This window comes from Taurulus bubalis, assembly GCF_910589615.1.
Source record: "Taurulus bubalis genome assembly, chromosome: 4".
In the NCBI taxonomy this organism is placed as follows: Eukaryota; Metazoa; Chordata; class Actinopteri; order Perciformes; family Cottidae; genus Taurulus; species Taurulus bubalis.
Genome location: NC_136592.1, coordinates 23524973 through 23546394, shown reverse-complemented (window position 1 = coordinate 23546394; position 21422 = coordinate 23524973). Strand labels below are relative to the sequence as shown.

General features: G+C 40.3%; 1 protein-coding gene across 1 annotated transcript; it reads left to right on the top strand.

Annotated features, from left to right (window-relative positions):
• Positions 1 to 408: 408 nt before the first annotated feature.
• cyld (cylindromatosis (turban tumor syndrome)) lies at positions 409 to 19542 on the top strand (the record flags this gene model as incomplete). The annotated part of the gene is made up of 16 exons (XM_079217572.1): positions 409 to 900; positions 3040 to 3351; positions 4867 to 4972; positions 5756 to 5857; positions 6395 to 6511; positions 9737 to 10125; positions 10955 to 11120; positions 11216 to 11357; positions 11974 to 12096; positions 12396 to 12487; positions 12857 to 12923; positions 13952 to 14084; positions 14934 to 15042; positions 15261 to 15379; positions 15749 to 15965; positions 17209 to 19542. 16 exons carry the CDS (start codon positions 409 to 411, stop codon positions 17391 to 17393), a joined length of 2871 nt encoding a protein of 956 aa, XP_079073698.1. The 3' UTR covers positions 17394 to 19542.
• Positions 19543 to 21422: the final 1880 nt, after the last annotated feature.

Here is a 21422-nt window from a genome sequence, read left to right as displayed (position 1 = left end):
TCTCACATCAATCCACATATCTTTTAATTAAAGAGCAGTAATCAGCGACATAAGATGTCAAGTTACCTTTCAGAGCTCAATCTATTGTTTTATATCTTTACTGAGGTTCCCATTCATTATTATTATGAACATATTTTCCCTCACCTTTTTAAAGCAATTAAGATTATTACTAAATATTCCATCATGGTTAGTAGTTTCATATTTCAACATCTTTCTTTGTCAAAGTCTGTGGCGTATAGTTTTTTAAAAATTGATCTCATAAAAGAATGAAAACATCCTTCACTCATCATTCAATTGTATGTTGCTACCCCTTGAATTATTATTATTTTATTTTGAAGTGGTCATTTGTTGTTTCTTCCTACAGGTCAAGCTTGCCTTGATGTTGGACCCCCTGCCTAGCATGCAGCCATGAGCTCTGCCTTGTGGAGCCAGGAGAAGCCCAGTGGGGGCTTCAGGGAGGACTGGCGCTTCTACATGGTCATAAAGGAGTGTGCGGTGGAGAAGCCTCCCCAGAAGACCCTGAGGATTCCCCGTGGCAGTCTTGGTCAGGCCTGCCAGGAGCGCAACAGCCTGGGGAGAACACTGCCCCCATGCAAGGGCAAAAAAAGTCTCCGCATCCTGGACCAGACCAACGTGGTGCTGAGCCTGGACGAGCGGGACGTCTTGGAGCTAGATGAGAAGCTGGCTGAGCTGCTGTTCCCCATCACCAACTGTGAGGAGCGGTATGCCCTCCTCTGCAACAAGTCACGGCTAGAGCGTGTCCGCGATATTGACTCTGGTTCGAAGGTGCGCGTCCAGCTGCGCTCAGGGGATGAACCTCTGCCTGGTGTGGTTCGCTTCAAGGGCTCGCTGCTCCCTGACAGAGCCCTCTCCGGAATCTGGTTTGGAGTGGAGCTGCTGGTGAGAACTTGCTTGTCTTTTGTTTCATTTTTGAGAGAGGTCGACGTGGTTATTCTTTGTTTCCTCTGTTATCCTATTTGCAAGAGAGCTCTACTACTGTAGAAATATATACATTTTAGTGTTTGTGACATTGTTTAAGTTGCACACTACAAATGAGAAACTACAAAATCTCATTAAGAAAACCCCCCCCAAAAAAGTCAAGTTTTAACTTGCACTGGAACAACGGCTTGAAAAGAATATGTACAGATGGGGAACGAAAAGCAGAATTGCAACCAAACACCACTGCAACTGTGAATACTTTTTTTTTTTTATAGGAAAGGTACAAAAGAAACAGCCAGGATGTGGCTATTGAGATAATCTTGAAACCAGCTGATTTTATTGTAACGCTTAAAGCCGCATCAGAACCATAGGACAGCAAATTAAAACAGACACTGTCTTTGTTTATAAGATAGAGATATATATATGTGTGTATATATATATATATATATATATATATATATATATATTACAACCGTTTCCACCAACCATGGCCTTCATTAGTTAAAGTGCTCATGGCAATTGCAATGCAATGAAGTGTTTGTACTCTTGTTCTTAATAAATATGATAGACAGAACTAAGTGATTTTGTGAGCAACATCAATCATGTGCGGGATTATGAGTGTGCTATTTTTAGCTCAATAAACTTTAGTATCAACATAAATAGGAGAATAAAATGCAAAGAGTACAACCAGGTTTGTGCACACACATGTACGCATCTCCATATTCATGTGTACCTTGTCAACTTGCATGGTATACAAAAAGTTATGCGTACAACTCATAGCACATTTAGACAAATTGGAGCCTGAAACTAATCAAAGTTTCTGCTGACTACTGCAGAGCTATTTTGGTGACTGTTTGGAGCTGTTTGTACAGAGCACAAGGCCGTGCTTCCGAAGCAGAAGGAAATGCTAAATATTCACACCGCCGAACTGCATGCTGGGTACAGCTCGCCCACTATCACAACAAGAAGAAACTCAGTCGCTACATGAAAAATCAAACGGGAAGAGAGAGACCCTTCCGGTCTTTTTTCACCTACATTCCCTACAAGTCCCTCTAAGTTTAGCTTCCTAACCCCTCTATGTACCAACGTACAAACAGCTGCTCACCACTCACTGGCCAGTTGCGAGTGAGTTGGTTAGCGAGCGGTGAACAACGACGGCGGCGGTCCTTTTCGGCGTCAATGAATGAATGAATGTGTTTACTCGAAAAAAAATACCGTGTTATATTGTGAAACCGCCAGAATCTTACAAAATACCGTGATTGGAATTGTTGGCCATACCGCACAGCCCTACATCTCGGCACTTAGTGCATCACATTAGACTTGCTGAAAATGCAGGATTAAATAGTGTAAATGTTGGACTGTCAGATGTCATTATTCTTTGGTTATTGTCTGCAAAGTTTATTCGATTTTTTTTTTGGATTTTTTTTATTTGATTAAATTTCTGCCCTTTCTTAAGCTTTAAAGATGGAGACAGGCTCCATATTATTTTTGAGTAGGCTGAAACAAAGCAGCAGTATTTTTTTCGACAGACGGGCTAACTAGTTATTTATACCTTTTTAATCTCAACACTAAATCTGATTATTTGATGTCATGCTATTCATTCTCTACCATATGTACAGCAAGTTACACAATACAAAGGGCTGCTTATTGCAGAACAATGTTGTTTTTATTCTACGGAGTCCAGCTAGCGTCTTCTTGTGTGGGCTGATGGAGCTCAAACTTTCAGACCGCAGTTTGCACATATGCTTCAGATGTTATGCCCCTATCAAAGAGAGATGATTCAAACTCGTATCTAATTAACATGTGGGACGCGAGGCACAATTTGTTACAGTATGCTTTGTGAGAGCATCCAGCATCTGTGCTAGAACTTTTTGAAAGCATTCATTATTGCAGTAAGTCAACTCGTATTCCTGCTGCAGTAATCGATCTTATGCGCTCACAGCTCTATGATGTTTACTTCCCTTCAGTGAAAACTGCTGAGTAAGCAGCTTTGCTACCTGCTCTATTTTTTATGACAATAGGTTGCTCATCCCTCTTGCTCCTGTTCTGTCTCACACTGTACACTTGTCTCATTATCCTTCCTTTACTTCCGTCTCCCAGGAGGAGGGCCGGGGACAAGGCTTCACGGAGGGCTCCTACCAGGGCCGACAACTCTTCCGCTGTGAGGATGAGTGCGGCGTGTTTGTGGCCCTGGACAAGCTCGAACTCTGGGAGGATGATGATGACGAAGCCTTGGGCGAGCTAGAGGTGGACCACATCAATCTGGTGGAAGAGGACCAGGACTTCCCTCCACTGGAGATCAACTCCAGGGTCCTGGTGCAGACCAGGGACGGGCCAGAGAGAGGCACCATTATTTTTTGTGACCTGCTGCCGGGCAATGAGAGCCTGGGCTACTATGTGGGAGTTGACATGGTAAGTAATGTTCTTTCTAAATAGTCAGAGTTATTGTATCCACAACTGTATGTATAAAAATAATCAGTACGATAACTGAAACAAATAATCGGCAAATGCACTAAGATTCCAGCTAATTTCTGTGAAATTCATGAAAAAAATGAAGTTCTAAACCAATTTTCTTCCTGACAATATGACTTGTTTCCCTCAAAGGAAAAGTTAAACATTTTGGGAAATAGGCGTATTTTCGTTTTCCTGCTGAGAGGTTTGAACGCATGAAGCCAGCAGCCGGTTAGCTCATCTTAATACACAAACAAGGATTTAGACTATTTGTTTATAGGAATCAGTAACTTTGTGGAGTTAGATACAATGTCCAACTTTTCTTTTAAATACAGTTCACTGCTGGTCCCTGACATCCAAGGCTCATCTTTAAACAAATCATAATTCTACACATTCAAGTTAAACTTTACTTGATTTGTCATGTGCATGGTCAAATCTATTTCTCGCAGTTTCCGCAAATTAATGAAGACAACTAGTCGTTTACTTTGAACATTTATTTGAAATGCCACCATGTTGAGATTATAAAATAATTAGAACATAATATTGTGATTTCTTCTTGCATAATTGAATGCTAGTTTAGTGTTGAATTTCACCCTATTATCAAAATGTTCTGACCTGGTCAACGTTACATTTCGGTAGCTGTTATAATGAAGTGAGAGGATGTTTCAATCACAACCGGATTCTCTGCCATCTTTGCTGCAGTTTATTTATTTTGAACTGTCCCCGACTCAGTCGAGTGTTTTTGTTTTTCTTATGACCGTTTGTCTGTATGTTGAGGGAACATGTCTTGTTGGATCACAGTAGCTGGTATCTATGACTACTGTTGTCAGGCCGGAGAGGTATTGTATTGATAGAGAGATTGAAACACATAACTGAGGCATTTGACTGCTGATCGTTAGCAGCAGCAGCACCAACAACAACAGCAACAGCAGCAGCGGCAGCAGTAACGGCCCACTCAGTGCATCTGAGCCACCCACACAAAGGCAAGGCAGTCACGCGGGGAGTGAGGTAAAGACTTAGTGCTGTATGACCCAACAGCATGGCAAGGGGCCAGCAGGCAGCTGAGGAGAGCCCACTGCTCTGCCTCACTCTGCGTCCAGCCTCGCCCTGCCTTCTCTCGCTAGTGGCACCGGCCTCATGCTTATCGTAGATTATCCCGCTGGAGCAGAGTCCCGGAATCCAAAGTGAAGAAGGAGAATAGTATGGTTGGGCTCGCAGAAAAAGCACAGCACCCAGGTGAAATAATTTGAGGTGGAAGATCTGCTGTTTTAGTGGAAGAAGAGGAGATGAGCAGTTTGGTTCATAACAACACAGAGGATCCAGCTCGAGCATCATTTTTAGAGCGAGAAAACAAAAGACGTCTTTAATCTCCGAGAAGATAGTAGGGGAAGAAGCACGTGTGGCACCTGGTCAGCTTTGCAGAGATGAAGAACGCCTGGCAGAGTTATAAGGTTCTCATGTCTCCAAATCTTTCAGGACAATCCTATCGGGGACTGGGATGGTGTGTTTGACGGGAAGTTGCTGTGTAATTTTGCCAGTTTGGAGCACACTCGACTCGTCCCCATCTGTGACGTAATGCCAGGTGAGTCTCCTAGTATTCGTCCCTGTTTTTGGACCATGTGTATGTCGTCAAACCTGAACACATTCAGCCGTGCCGGTCTTGGATCAGCTCTGAGCTCCCTCCGAGCGTTCTGAGTTTGTGTTTTGCTTGCAGCGGGAACAGAGAGCCTTTTGTGTTGATGTCTCACTTGTTTTGAAAGTCAAGTGAGATACTCGGGCTCTTTGTTCCCCACATTGGCATATTGATTTGTTTACGTGTGCTACTGCCGCCTCTCTGACTATTCAGTCTTGAATCTGGAAAATCTTGAAGATTCTTTATTTTGCCAATTTCTCATTTCCCTTCGACAGTCTTTCTTTTTGCACTCTCTAGGCAGGCTACAGGAAGTCTATGCTGTCACTCAGTAGAGCTACTTTCAAATATACCTAAACATAATTTGTTATTAATTTGTTCCTTATTTGTCATGCTTCCGATACTAGATTAGAAAGAAGAAAAAAAAGTACGGTCAAAGTTTCAAGATCTTCTGGAACCTTCCATAAGCAACTCATCTGTTAAATGTCTCATATGTTAAAAGTATGTTTCTTATTGTTAGGGAAACCAATATAGAGTCTTTATACTTCTTGGTGGTTATTTAAAATGGCTTGTATTCATCAAACTGCAGTGACAAATTAAAAACCATGAAGGGAAAAATATACACTCATACATACATTGCAAGTGGGCTGTGGATGACATTTGGTGCATGGGATTTTAACGTAGGCTGATGACGGTGTTGTGCCTCTAATGTGGATGTATTTCTGTGCCTTGCAGAATATTCCATGCAGGACCAAAGGCTGCAAAAGCACAGTTTTGCCCCCAGAGGCACCAACAGTGACAAGTCGTCCTCTGGCCAAAGCAAACCAAAGAGCAAAGGTACTGTACTGCTGTCATGATACAAACGTAACAAATTTTGTATGATGATCATTCTTTCAGGAGCATTCCATCAAAATTGTTGGTTGAGATTCTACAAATATTAAAAGCTATCAAAGTACTTTTTTCTTTTCCCGCAAATTTTGATTTGCCACTTCTAATTATCCCTCTGAGGCTATTTCCTGTTGGAGGTGAAGAAGTCTTTTCTTTGTTTTAGAGAATTCTAAAAACAAAAAAAGCTTTTGGTCAAACCTAAAATATTCCGGCAAGCTAAGCAAAGAATAACAACAAAAAAACACTCTTGGTGGAAAATTCCTTTAAAAAGATCATAATAACATTGTTAACGTAAACTTTTCTTTTTACAAAATACAAGTAACTCCTGCCAGAACTGCTTCGATTTGATATGAATGGCATGTGTTACTACCCTGTTTCTTTTCTGCAGAAAACTGACTCCAGTTGCTGATTCAATGTATTTCTACGATTCTTTACCCTTTTTATTTCTCACTCGATCTGCTCTCAATGTACTTGTGTTATTTACAGGATTAGGTCATCAGTGTGGCAGTAGAAGCAAGTCTGAATTTTACTATACTTTAAATGGCAGCTCGGTTGATCCCCCTGCCCAGTCCAAATCCAAAAGCACATGGTACATTGATGAAGGTAAAACACAGGGACTCATGGGATGTCAACCATCTTACCAGCAAGCTCCTGTTTTCAACAAGCTACAAACTAATCCGTTTCACTAAGGCACACCTGAATCTATATACTTTTGATTTACTAACATTGGCAAATCAGGGCTTCCATTCCTGCTGCACCAACCCTGTACTAGAAGTCGTATATGCTGGTACTGTGGGTTGCAATACATAGGAGTGTCCTTCAAAAGTAGCAATTGGTAAAGTAATTTACGGGAACCTATTTCTCCCACCTGCTAAAAAATAATATTTTTTTTGATGATCAAGTGAGTTTTGGGTATTGTTTTGTACTCGTATGACTCAAGGTTTCTCATAAAATTAATGAAATAGTGAAAATAGAGAAAATTATTAATGTAGTTAGATCTTTTTGACTTGGTCATTTTAAAAGTAGCTTGTGAGCCAAAACGGTGTGGGCACCCCTATGTGAGGAAACAAATGTTTTCACAGATTAACTGTCTCATGTACTACTATCAGGATATAGTGAGTTTAAGCAAATATGATGAAAAGTAATTTTTTGTAGATGTTACCAACTGCAGCTTTAATACTTGTAATGCATTGTATTTATAATCTAGTACAAGATACAATTATAAGGCACAGTATCTCTATTTTTTCCATACTGTAGTGTCTCTGTATTATGAGATATCCACCGCATATTATTTGTCCAGGAGTTGACTGCTCCCTCATATAATTTCAGCAGCAGCTACACAGAGCTGTAACGTTAAAACAGTAGCAGCCGGCTAATATAAGAAATACCACCAACACAACCGATCTGATCTGTGAACAGAAATACTTTTCCAGTAGCTTACAGAAGAGGTACATTTGAGATGTATACAGGAGAAAAGTGGGGATTATTATTTTTTTATTTGCTCCTCCTTAAATACTTTTCTGGACATCTTAAACATTGACTGTAGATGTAGTCAACATTAAGCTTACGACATAGGCAAAGTCGAAGTTTGTGTGCTTTGGCAGTCAGCTTCTCAAGGTGTCTGATATAAAATAAATAACCACTGAGCAGTTGCACATTGATTCGCATCTCTCAGAGCTGGTGCGGAGAGACACATTTGTTGTTTTGTAAGTTGGATGACTAAAATACCTCAGCGTCGAAGTGGATCCGCTTGAAGTATCTGATAGTTCTGACATTGCACCTCCATAATCACAAGAAATATTGAGTCATAATAAATCAGGAAAAAAAAGAAATGTTATTAGATGAGTCTTTTTTTTCAGTTTTTTAAAACTTTTTTTTTTCAGGTGGGAGAAATGGAGTTTCATCCCTCTATGTACAGTATATGTAGGTTTATGTACTGTAAATACTACCTTCTGGGATCAAATAAAATGGAAACACCAAACATGGTTTGTGGAAAAACAATTAGTAGTTTGTTGCAGTAGCTTGCTATGAAAACCTTCCCACTGGTCTTGTCCTTCATTACCATCGTAATGTGATATTCCACCTGCATGGAGTAAGTGGTGTCGCCCTACGGCTTTTAATAATGCTCAGTGCTGCAAATAACTTCTTAACTGGCTGTTGTCTTGGGCTGCAGATTGCCTTTTTAAGATGAACCTTTCTGTGTAATGCCGTTTGCAAGCCAAAGCATTAGTAAAACCCGTTATTTCTAGTGTCAGGACTCATTCGCCGACTCAGTCAGCACATGGTGTCATTGTTTTGGTATTTTCATTCACGGGACACACGGTCGATCATATCGCTCATGTCATCACCATTGCGTGTCAGTTGTGAAGAATTTGATACGTCACCTGTATTCGAGATGGTGGAGGCAGATTTAAATATACGTATCATTCTGGATATTAACTCAATATTCCGTTTGGTCACGTTCTGGATACGATTCATGTTTTAACCATAAATAAGTGCACAACTCTTAAGGTTTTGTCAAAACCTGGAGGCATCACAAATCAACCAAAATGTAAGGAGATGTACCTCAGCATCATGTCAAACGCTAGCATGTAAAATAACTGGTGTTGCCTCCTCTCCAGGCAAACCGATTACTTGAGTGTCTGTAAAAGTATTTCAATGTGAATGCAGAAATTAGTAGTGGTCAGTCAAGAATGGCTGACATGCCATTTTCACAACTGCTTACGCTTCCTGTGACTGTATCATTATTGTATGTATCATTTCCTCAGGGTCACTTTCCACTTTTTGGGATATTTTTCTTTGTGGTTCTGGTGCTTCCATTACTGTCACAGAAAAGAAAAGAAAACATATCTATAAAGCTTAAAGGGATATGCCACTTTATTCAAGAATTCATGCTGTCTGTCATGACAGTTCAGTCAGAACTTGAGTTATTGCATCACTCTTTCTGAAAGTAAGAATTCAGAGAGGAAATTATGACATTGTGATATCAGGGGTTGACAATCAATCAGGTGCTACTCAGAGACAGTAAATATTGTGATGACTTTCTTGAGCCGTGCAAGGAATTCTTCTTTTGGGAATTTGTAGATAAAGTGGCACTCCCCTTCACAAAGGCATGCATTTAAGAGGAACAATTGTGAAGCACGTTGCAGAATGAGTCTATCTATGGATGGGTTAAATGCAGAGAGCACATTTCACGTATGTATGTAGAAATGTATGTAATATGACGACATAATAAAGTTTAAGTTTAAGATGGGACGAGGAGTCTGCACACCACATGTCATGTGTCAACAACAAGCCTTTTCACACTTAACCAAAAAACACCCGAGTTGGTACTCTGGCTTGTTCCCTCAGGAATTGAAGAGGTTCATCATCAACCCTTTTCAAACATAAGAATCTCTCCAGTCCGTGGATTTGTTTTTTCAGCACTAAGCACTCGAACGTACTTGTCTGTTTTTCATGGACTGTCAACCGGCATGAAAATATGACGAATACATCATTTTGGACTTGACATTCAAACATGCCATTTATTGGGAAGGGATATACATCATATTGACAAAACAACTAGTTGACTCAGGTGTGAAACTGTCCCAAGACGCTGAGATAGTTTCGGTGCAAAATATCAAAGAGCTTTACTGTTGAAATGCATGAAAACTGTGATCTCTGTGGAACTAAATACCTCCAGTTGCTAGTGTGCAGGTTGCTTTCTTCCTTGACTTATTAAACCAGAATGTTAAGTTAGTCTTTAAAGACCAATAGTGAAGACGGCCTTTATTATATGGTGTGTTTTTACTGTTAAATGTACAATAAGTTTTGGTTTCTCTCCTGCAGTTGGGGAGGACCCTGCCAAGTCACTTACTGACACGCCCCCTGACTTCAACCAGTCCTCCCCGCCCTCCAGAGCCCCGCCCGCTGCCTCGCTGTCCAGTGACAACAAGTTCCACTCTCTGCCCTTCAGCCTGAACAGGAAGACCGGGCCCATTGACAGCATGAGCCATGGGCCTCTCTCCCTTTCTGTCCAGTCGGTGATGGGAGAGCAGCCCGAGCCCCCGTCACCTGCTGCCCCTACCTCACCGCGTCCGTCGACGCCTCCCCGAGGACAGCCAGGTCTAGAGGTGGGCTCGCTGGTGGAGGTGAAGGAGAACCCCCCTCTGTGTGGTGTCATCCGCTGGGTGGGCCTTCCTCCTGGCCTGCTGGAGCCTTTGGCTGGGCTCGAGCTGGTAAGGCAACACCGTAAACTTACGTGGGGACAAAGATTACAGACATGTGAACTTGTTTTGATCACGTGTTTTGGATGCATGTCCCTGGTTGGTGAGCTGGGTAGGATATTTTGGACCATGTTGATTTATGTTTCTCTCAGTAACATGTCATAACTGGTCAGGTAAAAACAAATGTTGCTTGATTCATTTATAGAACATTTTGTTAAACATTTAGTTTTTTAGGAAATATGCTAATTTTCTTTCTTGCATCTTTAATGCTCTCATATCAGTTAAATATAAGGCTAAAGCCAGCAGCCGGGTAGCTTAGCATAAAAAACGTAAACGTGTAAACAGCTGGCCTGGCTGTATTTGAAAGTATCTAAATCCGTCTACTAGAACCTCTAAAGCTCACTAAATATAATGTTATCTCATTTGCGTAATCCCTACAATTTTTTTTTTTTTTTTTTTTTTTTAATATAAAAATAGATTTGACGGGGGTGTAACTATCTGGGCACAGGGACTTCCCTTGCTGGTTGCCTAGCAGCCTCATGGTGACGACAAGACTCAGAAAGTCACAGCCAAAAAACAATAAACTTATTTTCCTAATTTAACATAATTATATATTCATATGTCTTCTGTTGAGTTGCTGAGTAAAAAGCACCATATTTGACAATAAGCAGCCAATCACTATTTACAAAGTAAATTACAAAAAATATCACACCAGCCCTAAATCCGACCTCAGGCATTTAGAAAAAGACTGAATCAATTAAAACCTATGCTTTTTTTTTTCTTAACCGCAGTACTTGTCAGTGATTGATTGGATGATGTGATCTTCATCTTCTCCTCCCAGGAGGAAGAGTGCCCCGGTTGCACTGACGGCACCTTTAAAGGTACGCGGTACTTCACCTGCCCCCCCAAAAAGGCCCTGTTCGTTAAACTCAAGTGCTGCCGGCCCGACTCCCGCTTCCCGTCACTGCATCACTCCTCCAACCCCATCGAGCGGTGCAACTCTATCGGTGAGTCCGTACACCTGGGATAAATAATTAAGGTGATGCACCAGATTAACTATTACCTCCAAAAAGCTTTACACTTTCACTGTGTGTTTATGCAGCATTTGGAGGGTACCTAAGTGAGGTAGTACATGAGAACACGCCTCCCCGCACAGAAAATGATGGTCTGGATGTCATGGTAGGAAAAAAGAAAGGCATCCAGGGCCACTACAACTCCTGCTACCTGGATTCAACCCTCTTCTGGTCAGTACTCTTTTAGTCTCACCGCACATACTTTATCAGCTACATTGCATGCCATGTTATATTAACGTCTCTGGATTTCAGTCATATTGATTGACTATATCGTGCTTCCTCAGCCAGAAGTGCTGTTTGCCCAGAGGCAGAAGCTTATTAGTAAACTGATTGGACTTTGCCCACCGGCTCTACCAGGAGGGTGTATTCCTGCTGTGAGCAGGTCGCTGGCTAGTGGCTCATCGGTTGTTTCTGCCAAACTGCCCAGGGGCCATTGAGCAAAGCAATCAACCCAAACTTCTTCCCCAAACTACAGGAGATCCCATGCTTTGAAGATACTTCCACCAGTTTGGAGTTTAACATTTACATGTGATAAAATACACTTCCAAGTAAAGTTAGATTCTATGGAAAAGTATTTCATGAGTAGAAACTATGTAGTCACCTATACAATATATACAAATGTAATTTAACAAACTGCAATATATCCATCATATACATTTTTACAATATCTGTTTTTTCAATGTCAGTCAAGGATCATGGTAAATATAATTTACCTTATATAGATATGATAAAAGAAACATGAATATCAGTTATGAATTAATTCTGTGTTGTATATTCTGCTCTGCAGTCTGTTCTCCTTCAGCTCCGTACTGGACACGGTTCTGCTGAGACCGCGCTCAAAGACAGATGTGGAGTATTACAGAGAGACCCAAGAGCTGTTACGCACAGAGATAGTCAACCCCCTGCGCATGTAAGTCAGAGTGGTGCATTGCACACATCCCCATAACTCACATTGTAGGTTTTGACTCAGTGTTCTCATCACCTGTGTTGTGGATTGTGTTTTTGACTTGATCAAGACAAGAATGCTTCAGTTGCTCCCTGACCTTTTTTAAATCTGAGCTGAAATTCAGATAAATGAAAACTGTAATATTATAAGTTCCATTATTTACTTCCTCGTCAAACCCTGAATGTAATATCTGATGTAAAATGTCACAAAACCAAATGTGACCAGTTTGTCAGCTTGTAACGTGTTCGTTCTTTGTCCTGCAGACACGGGTATGTCTGTGCTACTAAAGTGATGAAGCTGAGGAGGATCCTGGAGAAAGTCGAAGCTGCCTCTGGGTTTACATCTGAAGAAAAAGGTGGGGAGAATGGGACAGATAAGTTGTTAATTGGTCTTTCAACAGTTTCTCATACCGCTTCCACTGTGCTCATCGTCATGAGTTTGACTGTAGCATGGCGATTGTTTCAACTGTACTGGTGTTGAGACTCTGAATTTTGAGGATGTGATTATTATTGAGTAAACAGTTTTTGAGGATAAAAACTGCTTTTAAGAAACTATAATATATTATACTACTGCAAGTCACAAGAAACAAAAGGAATCAGCGACTTTAAGAAAGCGTACACATTCAGGTCATCGACTTCTCAGGTTTACCAGTGTCTGCACTAGATGGCAGCATTTACACAGGAACGTTGCTTCACATCTCATTCCAGCACATCTTGTGTTGCAGATCCTGAGGAGTTCCTTAACATTCTTTTCCATCACATACTGAGGGTGGATCCGTTGCTGAAGCTCAGGTAAGGGTCAGTTGCCTTTTGGACAAAATGTAAGACCTCTTTGGATTCTTCTAGTGCTTAAAGGCACAAATTGTTTTTGTGATGCAGGTTACTTTTCACACACAGACCATTTGTGTGACATGCACATGACACTCTGATACTCTGCAAACGCAGTTCCAAACACATCACTGCTGCTAAACCACAGTCAGCAGTATGTAGAATTAAACTGTCACAAAAATGGTTCACTTCTGCTGCAGCGCGTACGCTGGAGGTTGTATGGCAGACATGTGGGCAAAGTGGTTTAACTGTCGGAGTTGTTTTTTGTTACGATATGAAAACTCCCTTTATCGTCATGTTTTATGGTTTTTGCAATTCAGATGAACATAATTTTGTCTACTATATTATTGGGTTATGCAGTAGTATTCCCATATTCTTATATTCCATAGACTTTCATACCAAAGCCAAGTAGGAACCAATTTGCAGCATTGTAAAGCCACGTAATCTGAAACATGTACCTGGATTAGAAATACATTCTGCAGTGTTGAGTTTCTCAGGAACAGGAGATGGAAAATGTGCTTATTAAATGTCAAGTTAAACTTTTGATCATCTAGCAGTTTGATCAACATTTAATAAAAAAAAGAAGCTATTGTTGTAGTAAAATAAGTAATTTATTAATTATATATATATATATATATATATATATATATATATACACACATTTCATAGAAAAGTCTTATTCGATCTTTGAAAATGTATTTAAAAATATACTTCATTAAAAAAAGTATAAATTTAGATTAGCTCAATATCTACTACGTAAGATATTCTAACTATTTCATACTTTTGGTATGAAATAGTTAGAATTACATACAGGCCGGCCTCAAATGTTAAAGCTTTCAGAATGGAATCACAAAACCTATATATTTTGTATCAATGAGATAAATATCTATTGTGGGTACGACAGGAAGTTCTTTTAATATCGGCACAGATTACAGTTGTCCAATAATTATTGTTCCCTGAGGAAGGAAGATTGAATAAAACTTGTTTTCCAGGTCAGCAGGGCAGAAGGTCCAGGACTGTTACTTCTACCAGATCTTCATGGATAAGAAGGACAAGGTGGGAGTTCCCACCATCCAGCAGCTCCTGGAGTGGTCTTTCATCAACAGCGACCTAAAGTTTGCAGAGGTAAATTTTAATTTTGCTTCAACTTCTTTAAAAAAACAAACTGGTTTAGATTGGTGTACATGCACAATGTATTTATAAAAAAAACAAACATCAGGTATAAAAATGTTATATTGTGAAAAAAAACTAATCATCCGAAAATACTCCTTTTTAAGGTACTTTTAGCGTGTCCAGTATGAGCAATGGCTCCCCCCTGTGTTAACACACAATTATACTTTGTATCAGGGTACATAACTATACAGTTGATTAAATTAGATCTTAAGTCTTTTGGTTGTTTCAATGTTGCCTAAAATATGTTTTAAGTAAAAAAGAAAGAAAGAGTTCAAATGTAGTGTCATCTGTCATGGCTCATGCAGTGATATACAGTTTATTTGTTTATTTAAAAGTTCCCAATCGGCAATTGACTAATCTTCCTGTTTTTTACTGACATGAATTGCATTAATAAAACCAGTCAGCCGGCGCTACCGACCTCACAGCTCCAGAAATGAGCGGCTACATGATGACAGCAATCCTGAAAATGCACTTTCTAGATCAAAAGCAGGTTCCACTGTTGATCAGACAACCTATTCAAACAAGAAATGTAGAACATAGATCACACACAGAGTAGTCTCATGTCCTTTTGTTTTTTTTACCATAGAAACAAAATTAAAATAAAAAAAAGAGAGATTATCATCTTTATTCACTTTTACAGACATACTTTCTAGGGTCTGTAATATGTTATATATTAAGTACATAGTGTAGACTCTTCCACACATGAGTTCTGATTTCAGTTCCTGTGTGCAGCTAATAGTCCATGCTGCTTTGTTGATGACCACATAAGTTTTCTCTTTCTCTGTTTTTCCTGACCGCCAGGCTCCCTCCTGCCTTATCATCCAGATGCCCCGCTTTGGCAAGGACTTCAAAATGTTCAACAAGATTTTCCCCTCATTAGAGTTAGACATCACAGACCTACTTGAAGACAGTGAGTTGTGGCTAGTAATTTTTTTTCCAGAGTGATGTTTTCTGGCCGATCGATGGTGTTTCAGGGCTGTGTGGCATTTGGTAATGAAATCCCGCTGAGTTGTCACTGCTAATCAACTAAGATGAAGGAACCTTTTTTTTCTTGTTTCCAAACTTGCTAAATAACTTTTGTGTGTCAGGCAGAATAAATATGTGTTTTTTTTTATTTTTATTATCCAGCTCCAAGGGAGTGTCGTATATGCGGCGGCCTGGCGCTCTACGAGTGTCGAGACTGTTATGAGGATGGGGATATCACGGCGGGCAAGATTAAACAGTTCTGTGAAAAGTGCAATACACAGGTAAACAACAGAGGGCATTATTGCAACACCAATTCAACAAAACTTAATTTGTAAAGTTTGTAAAGATCCGGGCCAGGATCATCCATTTGGTGGCGCCAAATCCAAAGGAATCAATCTGTCTCAGTGCAGTCTCAAGTTATGTTGCAGAAGAGTGGCTTCTTCAGTAGATTGTAACACATGGTCCTGCCATTTCACAGTGCATATACTGAAATATTCTTTGATTTCTATCTAAATTGCTCATCTGGCAGTATGAATCCGCAAATGTACTTCAAAGCTTTTATTTCCTGTCATCTTTAATAATGTAAACTTTAACAGGCCAGAGTAACAAACAGTCTCTGTGATGGCGTGTACGTGCTTGTACTGATTTAGGTTCACCTCCACCCGAGGAGGAAAGCCCATCGGCACGGCAAACTGTCTGTCCCCAAGGAGCTGCAAGACGGTACGGGGCGGCAGGGCTGTTTCCCCCGCCAGAGGATGGAGCTGTTCGCCGTGCTGTGCATCGAAACCAGTCACTACGTGGCCTTCGTAAAGTACGGCAGCGCAGATCCCGCCTGGCTCTTCTTCGACAGTATGGCCGATCGTGATGGTAGGTGTCATGGCCTTTTGATGCTATGTTTGTTATGGCGTCAAACTGCTCCGCGAAATGAGATGCAGGATATGTACAGGGGGAATTGTTTTTTCAAACACTAGAGAAGGAAGATGGCATTAAATGGTCTCATAAACACTAAACTAATTGTTTACTACACACAAAAAACAAACATTCATGCACTTGTGCAATTACTTTACCTTTTTTGTTTGAATTTGAAGAAAAGTTATGTTGTATTGTACTGCAAGACACAATGCGAGTATTTATTCTTCCTGTGATGTCAGACATGACTGCCACAGCACCTTTTTAATAATAGCAATGGGAATGTTATTTATATATTGCATATTGCCATTTTTATTTATATATATATATATATATATATATATATATATATAGCACATTTTATTACACATAAACTCAAAGTGCTTTACATGTAAAAATAAAAAAATATTGTCATGAATTTGGGGAGCATAATCAACATACATATGAGAATACAGTAGTATACACAAGCATACACTCGACCACACAGCAATTAAAACTGGGAGAATAGAAATGTTTTTTACCGGACCTGGATCTAATTCTGGGTACAGCTAGAAGACCTGAGAGACCTGATCGGGTTATAGTCAGCGAGAAATGTACTGAGATCACTGCTTGATCGACTAATGGCTGGATTTTGAAGGTCATTCTGTTTTTTTGTTTTTCTTACTATTTTAATGGTAGGAACAAGTGCTACTATAAATTTAGCTCCAATCTTGGATACAATTGCTTTTAGGGATGCTACTAAAGAATATTTTCCTTCTAAATTATTTTGCACATTAGTTTTTACAATTAAATGTTTGAGCTGTAAAGTGTCAGAAAAAGGCCAAGAAAAGTTGCAAATACTCACTATTGATGTATCACTATTGGAGCTACTGGAGGGATTTTTGCCTGGAAAAAATACTAGTTTGTTTTACCTGTCATGGCTATTTTATTTTATTTTGGCTAAACAGTAAAGTGTGTAATTTTAAAATAAAACAACACATTGAGTCCTGGAAAGAATAAGTTTAATTTAAAAGTTTTTTTTTTAAGTCTTTTACATTCATATCTGCAATTTGTAGGTCTCTGTTTGATGTGACCGGATGCATTAACTCCTAGTAATTTAGTATTCCAAACACAAATGATAAGTTGTGAATATGATTGACACAAGGCTTCGCTGTTACAAATGATCACATTGTTTCCAACGATTGTGCGTGTGGCTTTGCAGGAGGGCAGAACGGTTTCAACATCCCCCAGGTGTCTCCCTGTCCGGAGGTGGAGGCCTACCTGAAAATGACCCCAGAGGAGCTGCACACCCTGGATCCCAAGAGCATCCAGGGCCAGGCCCGCCGCCTGCTGTGTGACGCGTACATGTGCATGTACCAGAGCTCGACCATGAGCCTGTACAAGTAGACTCCTCTACTCTGCCCCTCCACCCTTGTCCCTCAGCCACACCACCTCCCCCTCCCCAAGGGCAGGAGATTCCCAGAAAGGACAAAAATGAAAAACAAACTAAAAGAAGAAAGGCTGCCTGCCAGCAGGGGTGCTGTCCAGAGTTAACCCTCTCCACCCCAACTCTCCTCAACGCCTGCCCATCCGCAGGCTGGAGAGACGGAAGAGAGGGGGAGAAGCCTATTTGCACTGTGCATTAGTTGAAGTGTTGTGTTCGTCATGTAGGCCCATGTAGCTTCCTGAGCATTGGTGGTGAATGATGAAGCAAAGGTAGGCCTTATGAAGATTCACTCCCTGTTCAGGGAGGAAGTGGGAGAAGATGGACGTGAGGGCTTGCTCGCATCGCCGCGGCTGACAAAACATGCGCAACAAAAACAAGATGAGCTAGCGGGAGGACCCTGGCCACCTCATTTACCTTAAGAAAAGAGGAGTCCTGCTATTCTTAATCACTGTAAAAGACGGGAGCTTTCCATAATGCTACATTAAGGAAGCAACGCAGTGTGCAAAATTCTCATCCAACCTGTGTGTACTGTTCTAAAAACTTGTGCAAAATCTCTTAGTAGCATAGATTTCTCCAGGTAATAACATCAACGGTATAGATGTCATCCTTCTGTGCAGTCACACTAACCAGGGTATTCTGCTCTCTGTGAACCGGTTTGCATATTTCCCCATCACGCTGTGTAAATGTCTTTACAGTACATGTTTTGCAGAAACAGATGTAGCCATTGTAAAAGTCTCACATTTTACTGCATACTTGCTCAACCAATGCTGCACTTTTGCTCCATTCCCAAGTGAACCTATCAGGAAACATTTAGGTTTTGCTCTTTTTTTCTTTCTTTCTTTCTTTCTTTCTCCCATTTGGAAGTCACAGTGAGTGCTAATTTGTTGGTTGGGAGACATCAGAGTTTTGTGTTAGAGAATACAAATGTGCTTCTCCTCTGGAGCTGTAAAGAGCGCTCTGCATTGCTAATGCAGAGTAGATGCCAGATAAATGCATGGAAGGAGACTTGTACAACGGCTCCTGTTGTAAAGCTGGCTGGTGGAGCACTCCGTGCATTCACAGGGTCAATGAGGTGAAATACTGGAAAAGTCTGGCGGTTATCTTTAAAGTAAGAGAGTGTGATGTGAAGAATTTCACATGCAGTGTTTTTTTTTTAAGTCTTTGAACTCGTTGCGTTAATGACTTAATCTAAATTATATTTTGTGTTTACGAAGCCTTTTCTCTGCCCGTCATGGCAAGTATTGACTCTCGCTGCCTTCCATGAAGATGTGACATGCAATGTTTCCAGCCATGCTCCAGATAACACAATAATTGTGATCAAATCTTATTTATTGTATTCTAATCCTATTACAAACTCCTGTGTCGTCCCTTTTTTTGAGAAAATGAAACGGGATTGATGATACTGGTGTGTGGGCTCCTTTTCCTCAGTATTTCTCAGTATATTGAAGTGAGTTATTGTCGTTGACGCCGTCTCATAGCAACTACTGAATGTTAATAGTGACACGTTGAACAGTGTGGAGTTAACAAAGGATGGGTGATGAATGAGGCACAAGGCTGGAAACCTTGGGGCTCCATATATACGTATTTAAAGAAAACCATTTTAATTCATTATTTAAAAATTCCCTGATTCTATTGTATTCCAATTTTAAAGAATACCTATAGCATACCATGGATTGAGACATAAAGTAGTTTGTTTTTATATATCACAAACAATTGGATTAAAGCAAGAACCTGCACATGTTGGCATCAGCATTATATATACAGTATATATATATACATATATATATATTTTGTTTTTCTTTTCTAAATTACAACTGAATCAAAGATTCAGTTGTAATTTAAGTGTCAAAGGGAATTTTTTTTTTTTTCAAATAAATTAGGTTCCAGCTGACAACTTCCATGTTGCTTTGTGGTCGTTTCCACTGTCCCGGGGAACCTTCCTGTGTGAACCTTTTTCTGCACTGCTGAAGCATGTCACTGACTGGAGCCTTGTTCTCTGAGAAGTCTCAGAACGGAGGATGGGATTTTGAAGTTTTTTTTCTCTGTTGCATCTGTACAGTATAGACATATGTAACGGGTGGAAAATTAATGTCAGTGATGTTCCTGTAAATGTTAACAAAATAAAGCCCATTTTTAAGGGTACACGGCATGTTCTCAGTGATGTCATGATAGATCTTGCCATAGCATCAAGGATTGGAGAGAAGTATCTTGCAGATGCTTTGGGTCGGAGATGGAAGGAGATTTGTGAGTTTTTGGATCGTTGTCTCCTTGTCGCCAACATTTATTCACGAAGAAAAAAGGGAAACATTTGAGAAAAGGGATATTGAGAAATATATTTCTCTGACACGGTACTGAGACGTCGAAACCGGCTCTTTCGTTGTGACGCTAGAATGCTCAATTTCAACATGCAATATATTGCTTAGACATTAAAGGACCTCTGTATAATATTCTGAACATTAATATAGCAGCAAACTACTAGTTTGGTAAATATGTAATGGATTAATGTCTGTCTGAGCAGACAGTATGTGTGTGTGTGTGTGTGTGTGTCTGTGTGTCTGTCTGTGTCTGTGTGTCTGTCTGTGTCCAAGCTTTGTCTTGCTTTGTTGTCATAGCCGGGCCGGTTTGCTCTCAGTGCATGTTCATGCACATGCGTGTGCCCCACAGGTGAGCTTAAGGCAGCCGCTCTGCACCACTGTCCCGCGGTGGTTACAGCTGATAATGCCGTCCCCGGCCAACAGCGTCGCTGCAGAAGTGTGGCACCCACCCTCCGGTTCCCCTTCAGGTAAACACTATGAGCGCTGTTACCGTTGTTTGCACTGTTGGCACCATGAGCTGTGAGCCGTTTCCCGCCGTCACTATTTTGAGAGCCGTTTAGAGGCAACCAAATAGCTCCCATTCCCGAACCTTACACCTGTAACATTAACTGACTTCACTTCAGCAAGTGGCTGTGAGGGATGCAATCAGCAGCACATTAAAGGAAAGACTCATTTGAAATATGAGGATTGTCTGACATTTCCCATTTTGAATAGCAACTTAACACCAGCTGAAGGTGATGTAGACCTGTACTCTCTGGTGTGTCAGTACATCATGACATCACTTGTTATGTGTGGTCAGAGGTGTCACAGACCTTTATTAAGTTACTTGTTTTTTTAAAGATTGTAGATCTACCTACACATCTAGCAACCCATAAAAAGGCTTTTAAATAATTTAAAATTAATTTGGCAATTTTTAAGTTTGTCTTCATGCACATTTCTTTTCATACTGGTTGTTTGGCTGTTCTGACTTTTCCAGCTTTATTGCGGCTCAATTACTGACTGGTAGCTACTGAAATATACTTGAGGAAAAAAACTGAAGACCTCCCAAAGCGTTTCCAACTGGATGTTGGATATTTGAGATGTGTTTTGCTGAGATAACTGCCTCCAGAAAGTAGATATGCAGAATGCATTTTGGGGGGGGATTTCTGCTAGCAATGCTGCTATAACAGGGTGCTTTCAACTAACCTCAAACACTGTAAAAGCAGCAATGCGTACAGAAACATGCCCACTGAGTCTATCTCTGATGTAAAATGTTCTGTTATGTGGCCATGAATGTACTATAATAGATGTTGGTAGCTTTATATGGTTAGTATAGCACAGACCTGTCAAGTCTCATTTCTTACAGCAAGACTCTGTGTTGTGTCTTTGCTGGTTGAGGTGAAAATCTCACATTATTACACTATAAAATAATAATAATAAAAACTGTGTGTTGTAATCTTCAGTGAAAAAATGACAACACAATGGAGTGAAGGATATTTCTTTTCTCACGAGTGCTTTCTACAGGGTCTGAGAGTGGCAAAGCAGCATGATGAAGCAGTGTCTGTATACTTTCAAGACGCCCATTGCTTATTATTGTTATTATTAATATGATTGTATAGTTCTTTCTGGGAGTTTCTGGAGGCTTAAGCAGTAAATCCTTGTAAAACCTGGCCTCTGGGTGTATTTTTCAATGTT